We start from the raw sequence: 14,436 nt of genomic DNA, 5'->3' as shown, positions 1-14,436 counted from the left end.
TAACAAAAGCTAATTGGGTTTAATATGTACTGAGCACTGGCTGTCCAGAGGCCAAGTGCTTAATATACGTTATCTGTAATCTTCACCACTCACTGGCAGAGTTTTCATTTTAGAGATGAAGAAATGGAGGTAACAAGAAATTAAACAGCTTGTAAAAGTCTATCGCTAGTAAAGAAATAATGGCAGTGTTTTCACTACCCCGACTACCATGTATTTTTTTTTAAGTTGTTATTTTAATACCTATTATCTTAAAATATTTTTTACAGAGATTACTGCAGTGACCTTAAAATATCGGATAATAACACTGAATTTCTTTTAAATTTCAACGAGTTCATTGATAGAAAAACTCCAAATAATCCATCATGTAAGTAAGCGTTAATTTGCCTTAATTGCTTCAGTGTGCTTATATCCAAAGTGGTCAAATCTTGATTCAGACCAGTCTGTTGGTGCACTGGTTTATTTATTTACTTTATGATTTTTGATGATGAGATGTAACAATTAGATCCTTACTTTTATTTATTAAATAAATTTCATTTTATTATTAAGTGAAGTAGAATTTCCAAAGCAGGATAATTCATATTTGCACCTTTGCTCCTCTAATTTAGGAAATTTCATTTTGCATGATCTTTTGAAGGTTTTTCACTGCACTGCTCTTGCTAGAGGTTAAAATATCACACATTTTTATAATTTATTCATACCCTCCCATTTATGTAATGAGTTTTAATATGAGTAGAGATACGACAAAATATAAAGATAAATCATTTAATGGTTTTCTTTCTTTCTGATATTCTATATTGATTCCAGTTAATATTAGATCTTAAAAATATACTTCTGTAATTCCCATTTATGAAGTAAACGAAGTTGAAATAGAAAACAGAAATTTCAGTAATCAGTTTTTAACCATTATATTTGCCTTTCAGAGAAATTTGCATCATTTATACTGTTAGACCTCATAGAAACTTATGGATTCTTGGCTTTTGAATTCATTTAACATTCTGGGTTTTTTTTCCCCCAAAAGTTTTCTATTTATTTTGAAAGTACTATGGAGAAAAAATGCAGTGTGACTGGGAAATAAGAGAGAAAAGCTAACTGTATGGAAAATTTAACTTACTAAATATGAATTGGGAAAAAAATTGACATTATCTTCCCTCTTTCTCCTCTTCTCCCTCTCATCTTTCCCCTTCTCCTCCTCCCTTGTGATTTTTTTTTTAATTTCAGTTACATCCTTTTCTATCAGGAAGGGCTAAACAAAATACTTTATCAGTAATAACAACTGAAAAACCCATCTTCTTAAAGGTGTCTCTCAAACTTAAATTTATCTCATACTAGAAGAAGTAACTTTCCTCGAGCCTCCACTTTGGCAAGAATTAACTAGTGGCTTCAAAGAGCCACTCTGAAAGCCTGTCAGGGGCACATAAAGTCTACATTGATCATGCCTGAACATGAGTGATTCCAAACCTTCCTGCTCAGTTTAAACTCATTATGACTTAGCTGGAGCTTTTTAAAATATTATCCATGTCATTGTATATTTCCTATTAATAAGTAATAAATATTCCCAAGAGAGAACCAAAGTGAGATTATTGAATATTTATTCAATTGGATGTCAAGATCATATGACAGTCTCATATTCCTTGTAAAAGAAATCAGGTTATCATAAATGCCTGCCTTAGCATATGTAATAAACCTTTGGAAAACCATGAAAATTGGAGTCATTATGTTCTTTCACTGTCTCTAGGTCCTAGAGTATAAATATGTTTTAAAAAATACTTTCTGTATAATGGTCCAACTACCGATCTTGTTGCTGTATGTGCATGTTTTTCTTCCTTAATTTCAACTCAATCTTAATCTACCATCAGCCTTCTCTACAATCCAACAGGAAATGTTTGAGGTCATTATTTAACCATGTGAAGAATTGGGAATTTATGGAATTTTTAGTTATAAGAGAGAATTAATTGTTATAAAAACATTTTATATTTTTTTCTGATAGTGTTATATACTATAGATTTTTTTTTCTCAATTACATTTTACATTATGTTATCAAGTAAAATGTAAACTAACTTTAAAAGTAGTTATCAGTGATTGGAATCTGTGGACAAAATGGTTTTTGAAAGCAGTAATCAAGTTTTATTTTGCTGTACAAAAGTACATAATCCTAGAATCCTCATCTAATATGTAAGTTAATTTATTTACATAACTAAATTTTTTACAGAGTGGTTGTCTTCTTCATAATCCTACTTATTCTTGAACCAATGTGAAAATGATATTGTGTGTGTGTGTAAAATGGTGAAGCTGAATATTAATACTAATAATTGTTTTTTATATTTTATATAATATGTACTATATGTATTATATGTCATCAGAGAACATATTTCAAGACACATTTTTAGACTTGGAGCATAATGAAAACATTAACAAAATCATAATATTACTAGCAACATTGATTTATATTACAAATTAGACTAATTATGCTGTAATTTATTTATTTTACCAAAAAGAATTTGAGAACTAAAATACATCATTCACTTTCCAAACTGACAGTTTGTAAAGTGATTCAGTTTATAAAATAATATAATTTTTTAAAAACTCCCTAGAATGAATTGAAATATAGTCTAAAATATGGATTAAACTTATCTTTTAATCTTGAATGAAGGATGTAATAAATTAAAATAAGTAAAACCAACTAAAATGCTTTCCAGCCTATCCCTCCCCACTTCTTGCAGAAATAGGACATTAAGTAAGACCATATACTCCTTAAGGAATGCTGATGCATGGTTAATCCCTCGGCTGCTAACCAAAAGATCTTTGGTTTGAACCCACTAGTGGCTCTGTGGGAGAAAAGACCTAGTAATCTATTTCAGTAAAGATTACAACCCAGAAAATCCTATGGGGCAGTTCTACTCTGTCATATAGGGTCGCTATTAGTTTGAATCGACTCAACAGCATACAACAACAACATATTCCTTATCTTAATCAAATGAGATTTGATCATAAATGAGATGTTTCAGAGAATTCCTGTAGGTTATTTCAGAGCTGGCTGGACTAAGGGCAGAGAAGCCTGAAGAAAGGGAAGAACACTGGAAAATTCTTTGTTTAAGAATGTGCATTAACAAATGGATATATGCACACCCATGTTCATTGCAGCACTGTTCACAATAGCAAAAAGATGGAAACAACCCAGGGGCCCATCAACGGATGAATGGATAAGCAAATTACGGTGTATTCATACAATGGAATACTGCACAACAATAAACAACAATGATGAATCTGTGAAACATAACATGGATGAATGTGGAAGCCATTATGCTGAGTGAAATTAGTCAGTCTCAAAAGGACGAATATTGTATGAGACCACTATTATAAGAACTCACAGAAAGGTTTAAACACAGAAGAAAACATTCTTTGATGGTTATGAGAGTGGGAAGGGAGGGAGAGGGGAATTCACTAACTAGATGGTAGACAAGAATTATCTTAGGTGAAGGGAAGGACAACATACAATACAGGGAAGTCAGCACAACTAGACTAAACCAAAAGCTCAGAAGTTTCTTGAATACAATCAAACACTTTGAGGGACAGAGGAGCAGGGAAGGGGGTCTGGGGACCATGGTGTCTAGGTCAATTGGCATAACAAAGTTTATTATGAAAATGTTCTGCATCCCACTTTGGTGAGTGGCATCTGGGTTCTTAAAAGCTAGCGAGTGGCTGCCTAGGATGCATCAATTGGTCCCAACCCACCTGGAGCAAAGGAGAATGAAGAACACCAAAGACACAAGGAAGATATTAGCCCAAGAAACAAAAACATAAACCAGAGACTCCATCAACCTGAGACAGAAGAAGTAGGTGGTGCCCAGCTACCACCAATGACCACACTAACAGGAATTACAACAGAGTCCCTGACAGAGTGGGAGAAAAGTGGGGTGCAGAACTCAAATTCATGTAAAAAGATCAGACTTAATGGTCTGACTGAGACTGAAGGAACCCTAGAAGACATATCACCTGGACTCTCTGTTTTAAAAAAAAAAAAAATCTCTGTTTTACCCAGAACTAAAACCATTCTGGAAGCCAACTCTTCAGGCATAGACTGGACTGTAAGACATAAAATAATACTTGTAAAGAGTGTGCTTCTTAGTTTAGTCAGATACACAAGACCAAATAGGCAGCTCCTGTCTGGAGGCAAGATGAAAAAGTAGAAAGGGATGGAAGCTGGTTGAATGGACATGGGAAATCCGGGGTAGAAAGGAGTGTGTTGTCACATTATAGGGGTAGCAACTAGGGTCACATAACAATAGGTGTATAAATTTTTGTATGAGAAACTAACTTAAGGTCTAAACTTTTACTTAAAGCACAATTTAAAAAAAAAAAAAGAATGTGCATTAATTGACCCTCATCATCTCTTTCTTCCATCACCTTTGAACTTAGGCTAATGTGCTTTTCAGTTATTTCAGAAATGACAACCTGAAGTCTGTGCACTTTTCCCGATACCAGTAAATTCCAAAAGCCAGTTTATGAACTAATGCAGGTCAATGATAAGGTCTTCTTGTCCTTGACAAAAAAAAAATGTAATCCATTTTTCGTAGAGTCAAATGTATTCAAAGATTGTCCTGTATTCTGAGATGATTGCCTTCTGATATGTGTGGATAGGAAAAAATGAAAATGCCCTTTCTTACAAGAAATGAAGGTGAAAGAAGACAGTAGTTTTTCTTTGATTTTTTAGTTGAAAAATTAAAGGCATTAACAATCCTATGTAATGATATATATAAATATATATGTATTTATTCAGACAGTTTTATATATATGTGTGTGTGTGGATCTTTGAATTGTCTGTGAAGTTATGGTAGTTGGGAATCATACTAACCTATAAAAGCATAAGAAGACTATTTCCTCATTTTTTTCTGACATGGCATATCACATATTTCAAGTATCTCTTTGATGTTTCAAAAATAATTTGTCTCATTTAAAATTAGCAGTTCCACTACTAATTCTGCCCAAATACTGAAAAATATAAGGCAAGACGAACATTTTCAGTATAGGAAACATGCAGAAAATGAATATAGGATGTGTTTTTAAATTCTTAGAAATGCCCATTCTAAATTGCTTTTGAAAATAGAGAATGTATTTGTTTTATTATTCTAATTAAAAACCATGTGGGCATGACTGAGTATATCCTTTTCTCTGTTAGGTAACACGGACTTGATTAATAGAATCTTGCTGGATGCAGGCTTTACAAATGAACTTGTCCAAAATTACTGGAGTAAGCAGAAAAACATGTACGTATATGTTCCTTATTAATAAAAAAATATATTCTAGATTTCAGGTTTACTTCCCTGTGGAATTTTTTCAAAAATAGGTCTCATAAATTTAAAGTTGTGTTATTTACTTTCTCAAGAAAATCATTTTACATTTTGACATCTTCATTTGCGTTTTCTGTTGTGTTTATCAGTACTAACATCTGCCATTATTCAGCTTTACACATACATACACTTCTGTGTGAATAAAACAAATTTAATATTATGTTTGTGCAGGTTTCTGTGTTTGTAGTAAAATAAGATTTCTGGTGAATACCGAGTTGACTTTGTAATAGCACTACCATATATCCAGTAAAGAAGTTTAGAAATATAATTTTCATTTACAACCTCATCTTCATCCCCATTTCCAGTGAATCACTAAATCTTAAATATTTCTCCTAACAATGTTTTCATCTCTTTTTCAACCCAATACCTAAGAACTCATTTATGAGAAATTACAATAACTGGGTTTTCTGCCTTTAATGCTCCCCATTCTTCTACCCATGGTCCCAGGTCTATTCTCTGTCCAACTTAAAGTTGGCAAAGTCTTATTTCTAAAACACAATTCTAATGTAATGATAAAGGGGAAGCTCTCTAACATGGATTTCAAGGTCCTTCATGAACTAAGCATTCATTCTTACAATGCTTATACTTGAACCTTTACCTCTTATTGTTTCCTACCCTTTGTCATGTTTTTATTACACGAAACACTTTCACTTTTTTCTTGTACTCATATTCTTTACTCTGCATGTGATGTCTTCCTGCTTCCTGTTAACACCTATTCTACCTTTAAAATGCAGCACCATCATCATTTCCTTTGAAATGCCTTGCATAAGCAAGCAGCCTTCTTTTAAGTAATTACTTCATAGATATTTAACTATTAAGACATAGTTATTTTTTGCATGTATGTATATATAGATTTTTTAAATTTACTTTGGCCTCCTTTAGATTACGGACTCATTTGCTTTCTCTGTGTATGAACAACACCTAAATTAATATCTTGTACAAAGTAAGTTGAATTAAAAAAATAAAATAAAAAAACCAACTTCTTTTGTCTTCTGTTCCAGCAAGGGAGTGAAAGCGCGTTTTGTTGTGACTGATGGTGGGATTACCAGAGTGTATCCCAAAGAGTAAGTTCAAATAACATCTGTAAAAAGCAGTACATTACAAAAGACATTTCCAAGGATCTGTGCATTACCACGTAAGGAGGCCATTCTTCAGAGAAACTAATCATTGTTGGTAGATTGGAGTCATTATTTAATGCACATGAATTATTAAAATGCTCCAATTTCTCTTCAAAATGATACTGTAGGGTCCCTCAATTATATCTTTGCTTGTCATGGATATTTGTTATAAAATATAAGAAGTTTTTAAGGTTCTTTATTTGTAGATGCAGATTAAACTAGTTTAATGAATGTAATGGTAGCAGCCTATTGGAGTATTTATGTAGAAACTTAATTGTTTTCACTCTTCTTTGCACCATATTGTTTGTCTTCAGAACAATTTTGTGAATTGGGCTTGGTAGGCACCAAGGCTAATTAATATTAATTGACTTGTTCATGGTTACCTGGCTAGTAAATGACAGAGCTAAGACTAGGATTGTGCTTTTTTGATCTTTAACATAATGATATGCTGATATATTGCTTAGTAATGAGTATCGGTTATACCACCAATTACCGCTAACTTTCGTAGACATAGATAAGATACAGGCATCTCTGTAAAGTTCAGTGATATCCACAGAGGGAAAATAGTCATCAGGTAGATTAAAGAATACAAATGATGAACCATTTCCCCCCTTAGAGCTGGAGAAAATTGGCAAGAAAACCCAGAGACATATGAGGACAGCTTTTATAAAAGAAGCCTGGATAATGATAACTATGTTTTCACTGCTCCCTACTTTAACAGTAAGTATTGCTTTGGAATTCAGCTCTTTCATTTTTTTTAGTGAATTATTGCTACTACCTGTGTTCCCAGGAATAAAGATATTTTATGTTAACTGGTCAGGATAGACATTATTGAGCATATGGTATATGCAAACTATTGGAAAAGGAGAAAAGAAAACTCCATTTCGTTGAAGACATAAAATCCATGCACAGGAGTCATCCAATAATGTAGAAAACCCAAAATCCACGGTCATCAAGTTGATTCTGACTCATAGAGATCCTGTTGCACAGAGTAGAACTTCCCCACAGGGTTTCCAAGGCTATAAATCTTTTACGGAAGCAGACTGGCACATCTTTCTCCCATGGAGCAGAGGGGAGGTTTGAACCGCTGACCTTTCGGTTAGTAGCTGAGCACTTTAATCACTGCATCACAAGGGCTCCTTAGTAATGTAGAGATAGCCTACAATTAAATTTTTGAGTAGCAGGCATTAGAAATATGTAGAAACATATGTAGATAATCCCTAATTTTATTAACTGAAAATGTATTGAATAATAATTAATGAATTAAATGAATTGGGATAAATTGATTAATTACCTTTTATCAAACACATCAATATTAATTATATAATATAATATGTATAAACATTAATAATAGCTCATCTTTTAAAATACTTTATTGGATTCTTTCCCAAAATGTATATAATCCTCCAACATCTCTGGGGGTAGGTATTTTTCCCCATTTTCAAAAATAAGGGAAACTGAAGTTCAGAGAATTTCAGAGTTTTGTCCAAGAGCATACATCTTGTGAGATGTATAAGCAGCAAAGCCAGTTTTATAAATCCAAGATCAATCTTTCCACTTTACTGCAGCAGTCTCTCCAACATTTCAGCAAATGTCATGAAGCACAGATTTGGCATGCATCCACTATTCTATGTAAGTAGTGCCAGCCAAATTAATTCAGGTCCCAAAGTCAATTAATACAGACTAATTCATGGACCCTCTTATTGGCCTGGTGTATAGGGGAAGAAAAAGGAAAAAAGAAACCACAAAATCTCTTTATAGTATATACCAAACCAAAAAACCCGTTGCCATCGAGTCGATTCCAACTCATAGTGACCCTATAGGACAGAGTAGAACTGCCCCATTGAATTTCCAAGGAGAGCCTGGTGGATTCGAATTGCTGACCTTTTGGTTAACAGCCATAGTACTTAACCACTATTCCACCAGGGTTTCCTTATAGTATATAGATTCTAGAATATTTAAGCAAAACACAATCAGTCTATCAACCTATAGCTATTAAGGAAATTCAGTATTATAATATGATTTATATAGATAGTCTGTTTTCTTTTCTGTTTTTTTAGAAAGTGGACCTGGTGCCTATGAATCAGGCATTATGGTAAGCAAAGCTGTAGAAATATATATACAAGGAAAACTTCTTAAACCTGCAGGTAAGCATAAGTATTATCCACACGTAGTGGTGCATATGAGCATGCCTGCCTATGCATGTGCACACACACACACACAAATGTACATTATGTCCAAAAATTAAATGTGACTGACATTTATATTATAAACTGGCATCACTTATAAGGCAGGTCATCAGAAAAGCTCAATCATCATAAGGTCAAAGACAAGGAATTTTTTTTTTTTTTTTAGTGAAACACAGTTATGTATGAAATTGGCCATAAAATCAGATCAGTAATGTATAAAAATAAGCTGGAGAATTTTAAAATGAGTGGGTACTTTTATACACTGTTGACTAAATTTTTGGAGTCAATTTAGTGTCATATATCAAAATTTTAAATGCAAAATTTTAAATGCTGGGTTGATCCAGCCCACTTTTAAAGATGCTTTCAAATACACCCAAATACAAGCATGAACATATTTGTTATAATTTAAAAGTGAAAAGTTAAGTTTCCATCAGTGAGGGAAAAGATAAATTAATTGTGGCATACTTAGACCATAGGCTACCGTGTGCCTGTTAAAAAGAATTAGGTAGGTCTCTATTTTAAAAACTGGCAATAAAGGATATAGAAAAATTACTTTTTTTGATAAAATAAAACAGATCAAGCAAACAAATGAAAAATAGCAGTAAAACAGCATTAGTGGGAATTAGAAGTACTCTGGAGGAGTGGATACAATAAAGTACATAATTGGCTTTTTTTGTTTTATGGTTTGGTATTTGAATTTTACAAAGTGTATGTATTAGAGGGGCCAGACAAAGTAGTTTACCTTCCTGCTCCTGAGGGTTCTTTTACCCCATCAGTAGTTCCATTAAATAGATTGACTCCCTCATTCACTCAGTCAGTACTCATTCACCCATTCTGTCGTTTTTTTTTTAATATGTAATATTTTATTGTGTTTTTGGTGAAAGTTTACATGGCAAATTAGGTTCTTATTTAACAATTTCTATACATATTCTTCAGTGACATTGGTTACATTGTTCATAATGTGTCAACATTCTCATTATTTCCATTCTGGTTGTTCCATTTCCATTAATCTAGTTTCCCTGCCTCCCCTTACCTTCTCGTCTTTGCTTTAGGGGAACTGTTGACCATTTGGGCTAGTATAGATGATTTTTTTAAAGGAGCACAATACTCATGGCTGATATTATTTACTTTATGAGCTAACCTGTTATTTAGCTCAAAGGTAACCTCTGGGAGTAGTCTCAGTTCAAAGTTTAAAGGATATCTCAGGATAACAGTCTCAGGGGTTCCTCTAGTCTCCACTGGTCTGGTATTGACTCTCAACCAGTCCAGTAAGTCTGGACTTTTTTAATAATTTGAGTTTTGTTCTTCATTTTTCTACCATTCTATCTGGGACCATCTATGGTGTCGCAGGTCAGGACAGTTGGTAGTGGTAGCCGGGCACCGTCTAGTTCTTGTATCAAGGTAGATGAAGCCATGGTTCCTGTAGGCTGTTAGTCCTAAAGACTAGTTTCTTCTTTGAGTATTTGGTTGCCTTCTTTCTCTTTTGCTGCACATGAGTAGAGGCCAATAGTCATGTCAGATGGTTGCTCTCAAGCTTTTAAGACCCTAGACACTACTCACTAAACTAGGATGTAGAACAAAAACTTTATCCTTCATTGTCTTTATCACTCATTTACTCAGTCAGTCATCCTCTCAGCTACTCATTCCTTCCCCCACTCTCATCCACTCACACATTCATTGACTCAACAAACATTTATTAAGCACTACTGCATGCACTAGTTGGGTTAGGAAAGCTTCTTATAATATAATATTCAAATGACTCAGGCTATTCCTGACAATTTTACTTTCTTTAACTTACTGTCTCAGTTAATTGGGCAGTTTGTGAGAAATAAGTAAAGTTTTTTAAATAAATAAAAGTTTATGTAATATTTCAAGAGCTATTAACATTTCTTCTTAATGAAGACTCCAAAGAAACATATTTCTGTGATAAACATATTCATTCATGTATGTGCTATTGGATAAATTACCTAAATTATCATATAGCAAAAATCATATGGCAGGTACATAGTTTAAGTTAATTCAAATCAACTTTTCAATGCATAGATACAATTAAAAAGGTATTCATTATTCATGTATTTTCATCTGAAGAAAGCTACTTGTGTCTACTCAGAAATATTCAAAGGTTAGAGGACAGATAGATAAGTGAGAATCATAGGCTCTGTTAATATATGTGTTAATTTTCCTTTACATAATTTTTCAGTTGTTGGAATTAAAATTGATGTAAATTCCTGGATAGAGAATTTTACCAAAACTTCAATCAGGGATCCGGTAAGATAATTAATTTTTTTATAATTCTTCTGCTACACACAATACCGTATTTTTATGCAAATAATGTACACCTATATTTGTTTGCCAACCATGCACTTCCTCCGTGAGATATTTTCTTAAGTGCCACTATGCCGATTTTCTTTACATGTTGCTATAAAAAAAATTAACATTAGCGTAGTGCACTTACAAAAATACCTTGTGGGGGTGTAGGGCATGGTTGGCAAACAAACAGATGGTGCATGTTATTTGTGTAAAAATATGGTAATCTCAAAAAATGCATATAAAAAAGAGAACAGTCAAGTCCTTATACAGGAAAAATAAATTTTCAGTTCTACTATATTGAGACAGAATTATGAACTCCTTATTTTCTCAAAAAAAATTTTTTAAGTTGACCATTTAACTTAATTGAACATAAAAAGAAAAATCTTTCTACGCTATAATTTGACGTGCTAGATATTCATTGATATTTTCTAATTTTAAAGTTAACATCATTGTCTTTTTTACTGATGGAATGGACTATCATTTAATCTTATTGTCATGCTAGATAAATTATCCCAATATTACTAATTATAATGTGTTAATTATATAATTCAAATTATTTTAAAAATACAAGGTTATTATTGTATTTCTGTCTTTCAGTGTGCTGGTCCAGTTTGCGACTGCAAAAGAAACAGTGATGTAAGAAAATTCTTTAAAATAAATTTCTTTACCAATTTTTCTGTGTGTTAGCTTGTTCAGGTTCAGTGATGATTAAAAGAATGCGGTAATTTGTAATAAAATGCTAAAACGTATTCTTCATGATTCTTGAATCATGTGTTTTTAATTCCTAATCTTTTTTCTATTTTTGGAATAATCATACATTATGGGAAGATATAAAAAAATATCAATATGGACTGTATTTTCCTCATTCTAAATTTGGGTAGATTTTTTTTACATACTTATGTTTAGCTTTATTTTTTGGTGGGAAGTTCCTAAGTAAAGTGGCCTTATTTGTCAGTGCATAAGTTTGTCCATCTTCCCTCATCCTTAGCGCTTTCTATAAATTCGTTCACATTTTATTTATAGTGATATTTTGAGCTAAACTCTCGAATTATGTAGTTTACTTGCATGTCTTGGGTTTTACATTGTCTTCTGTTTTTTTTTTTTTTTTTAACTTCCTGTTCTGTTTGAGAAATAGAAAAAGCAAATGTGAACTTTGCTTGCTCAAAAGTTGAAGAAGCTCTAAAAATAATTAATGCCACTTTTTTCTTTTAGTTTTCTTGTGTGTTTCCATATACTTCCAGGGAAACAAGGGGTTCATATCATGCTCTCTCACTCCTAGTCCTGTGAAACCCTAAATCAATAATTTTAATTATTTTTATAGTTTTTTTTGTGTAGTAACCATTTTTAGTGCAAAGATTTTAGCAAGTTTCTTGCACGTTAGGAAAATTCGGTTTTGTATTATCTCCCCAAGTCTGAAGAAAACAGTGCCTTTAATTGTAATTTTATTTAATAAAAACTATTAAATTGATTCATGCACATAAGCATGATTTAAATTATATGGGAATTTATCCTACATTTCAGGAAGAAATAAAAACATACTTCTCCACCACATGCATATTTTTTGTCTTGCTTTCTAATTTTAAATCTCTGGTAATCGAACTATATATTTCACTAACAGCGACCAAGGAGTGACTGGTGGATTCAAACTGCCAACCTTTTGGCTAGCAACCAAATGCTTAAACACTGTGCCCAGGGATTCTTAATATAAAATATTAAATAAACACTAATATAAAGTACAAAACAGTTTTAAATAGCCTTATGCTGTAATTTTTTTTTTTTAGTCTATGAATCATGGTGAGTAAAATTTATTTTTTAAAATGTCTTTCTTTTCAAAATAATTAGTATCTGTTTATAATAGTAGAAGAAATATGTATGATTAAATGATTTGGTCTATTCAATTTCTTGGATAACTAAGATAACCTTGGAGTGGCAGAAAGATTATTTCTGGTTTGTTCACACTGAGTTGGCAGTCTTACCTGTATGGATTCTGGTGGATTATCAAGGCTCGAGGGCTTGCACAATGCTAGGGATCAATGCCAGCCCTTAATTTATTTCATTGGAATCTTCTGAGCATATTCTGGAGAAAATATAGTCATTTGAATTTTTCTCCTATTTTTGTTGTTCGGACTATCTATAGATAATGGACTAATGATAATGTAACCTCCCAACCTTCCAAAAGCATGCTAATTTTTATTCTTATTTTGTTAGGTAATGGATTGTGTGATTCTAGATGATGGTGGCTTTCTATTGATGGCAAATCATGATGACTATACTAACCAGGTATGTACCTAAAATAGGAGTGAAGTAGGGTTTCCAAAGCATGTCTCCCTACAAAAAATAAAAATAAAAAGCCCTCTCAAACCATTACAAATATTGATGAGTTGTTTTACTTCTGTCATAAAATAAATTTTAAAGTGCTTATTTCAGTGTATACAATTAAGAAATGCATGCTACATCTAGTTGTTATTTTAATGTTAGTTGCTTTTATTTCCTAGTACTAATAATTACCCTTAAAACATATAGTTAGGTATTTTAACAAGACATTACTTTTTTTTATTTTCTATATGACAGAAATTTAGAAAATTTTCACATATTAAATATTTATCAGTTGATAACATCTAACTTTATACGTAACTGTTTTGAAGCTGATGAAGAGCCTCATCCCAAATTTGCAAATTGACAACACATAGGCTATTTGACTGACACAGGGCTTTAAACAAATTTCAATTGTCGTTGTTAGGTGCCGTTGAGTTGGCCCCAAACTCTACGCACAACAGGATTGGGCTGTTGTGATCCATAGGGTTCTCACTGGCTGATTTTTGGAAGTAGATGGCTAGGCCTTTCCTCCTACTCTGTATTAGTCTGGAAGCTCCCTTGAAATCTGTTGACCATCAGGTTCCCGTGAAAGCCTCTACTGCAATGTGTGGTAGCTGTGCTTGAGGTCCGTTAGCCAGGAATCAAACCTGGATCTCCTTCGTGGAAAACAAGAATTCTATCACTGAACCACCCCTGCCTTTGAAACTTAAAATAGTTTCCAACTAATTTCATTTCTGAGTATATATTTCTATTCTCTCTTTAAAAAATAAAAAAAAAAAAAAAAAAGGTCTTCCAAAACTGGACATTATTTTCCTGAATAATTATGGCTGGGCACTGATTAGAGGTTGCCCCTTTAGCTGAGATTCACGGTAGTTCATCACAGACTCCACGAGTTTTTTTCCTTCTTCTAGTCCTACCCACTTCTTTCATCTATGCTACTTTTCTCTTCCCCAGGAGGCATTTGAGTGTGACCTTAATGCTTAGTAATCTGTCTGTTCCTTCCACAAATAAAATATCATGCAGAGACAGCAAGTAATGAGAATACTACTCTTACTCCAGTTTTTTCACATTGTCATACACAGGTTTATTATATGCTTGTATTTTTAAGCTCCTAGGTGGTTTTTTTTAGGTGGTTTTAGTTCACAGTTTCTTCAT

At 32.8% G+C, this 14,436-nt stretch overlaps 1 protein-coding gene across 1 annotated transcript in view; it reads left to right on the top strand.

Annotated features, from left to right (window-relative positions):
- CACNA2D1 (calcium voltage-gated channel auxiliary subunit alpha2delta 1) overlaps positions 1-14,436 on the top strand; it is a 543,509-nt gene that overhangs the window by 501,092 nt on the left and 27,981 nt on the right. The window contains exons 24-31 of the mRNA XM_064289931.1: positions 267-364; positions 5,177-5,264; positions 6,350-6,412; positions 7,083-7,186; positions 8,527-8,613; positions 10,856-10,923; positions 11,563-11,601; positions 13,174-13,245. Coding sequence (XP_064146001.1) covers positions 267-364; positions 5,177-5,264; positions 6,350-6,412; positions 7,083-7,186; positions 8,527-8,613; positions 10,856-10,923; positions 11,563-11,601; positions 13,174-13,245 — 619 coding nt within the window. The remainder of the gene's footprint in view (positions 1-266; positions 365-5,176; positions 5,265-6,349; positions 6,413-7,082; positions 7,187-8,526; positions 8,614-10,855; positions 10,924-11,562; positions 11,602-13,173; positions 13,246-14,436) is intronic.

Source organism: Loxodonta africana, chromosome 8, assembly GCF_030014295.1.
Source record: "Loxodonta africana isolate mLoxAfr1 chromosome 8, mLoxAfr1.hap2, whole genome shotgun sequence".
NCBI lineage: Eukaryota > Metazoa > Chordata > Mammalia > Proboscidea > Elephantidae > Loxodonta > Loxodonta africana.
Note: the sequence above shows the minus strand (reverse complement) of the source record. Positions and strands in the feature narration are given on the sequence as shown.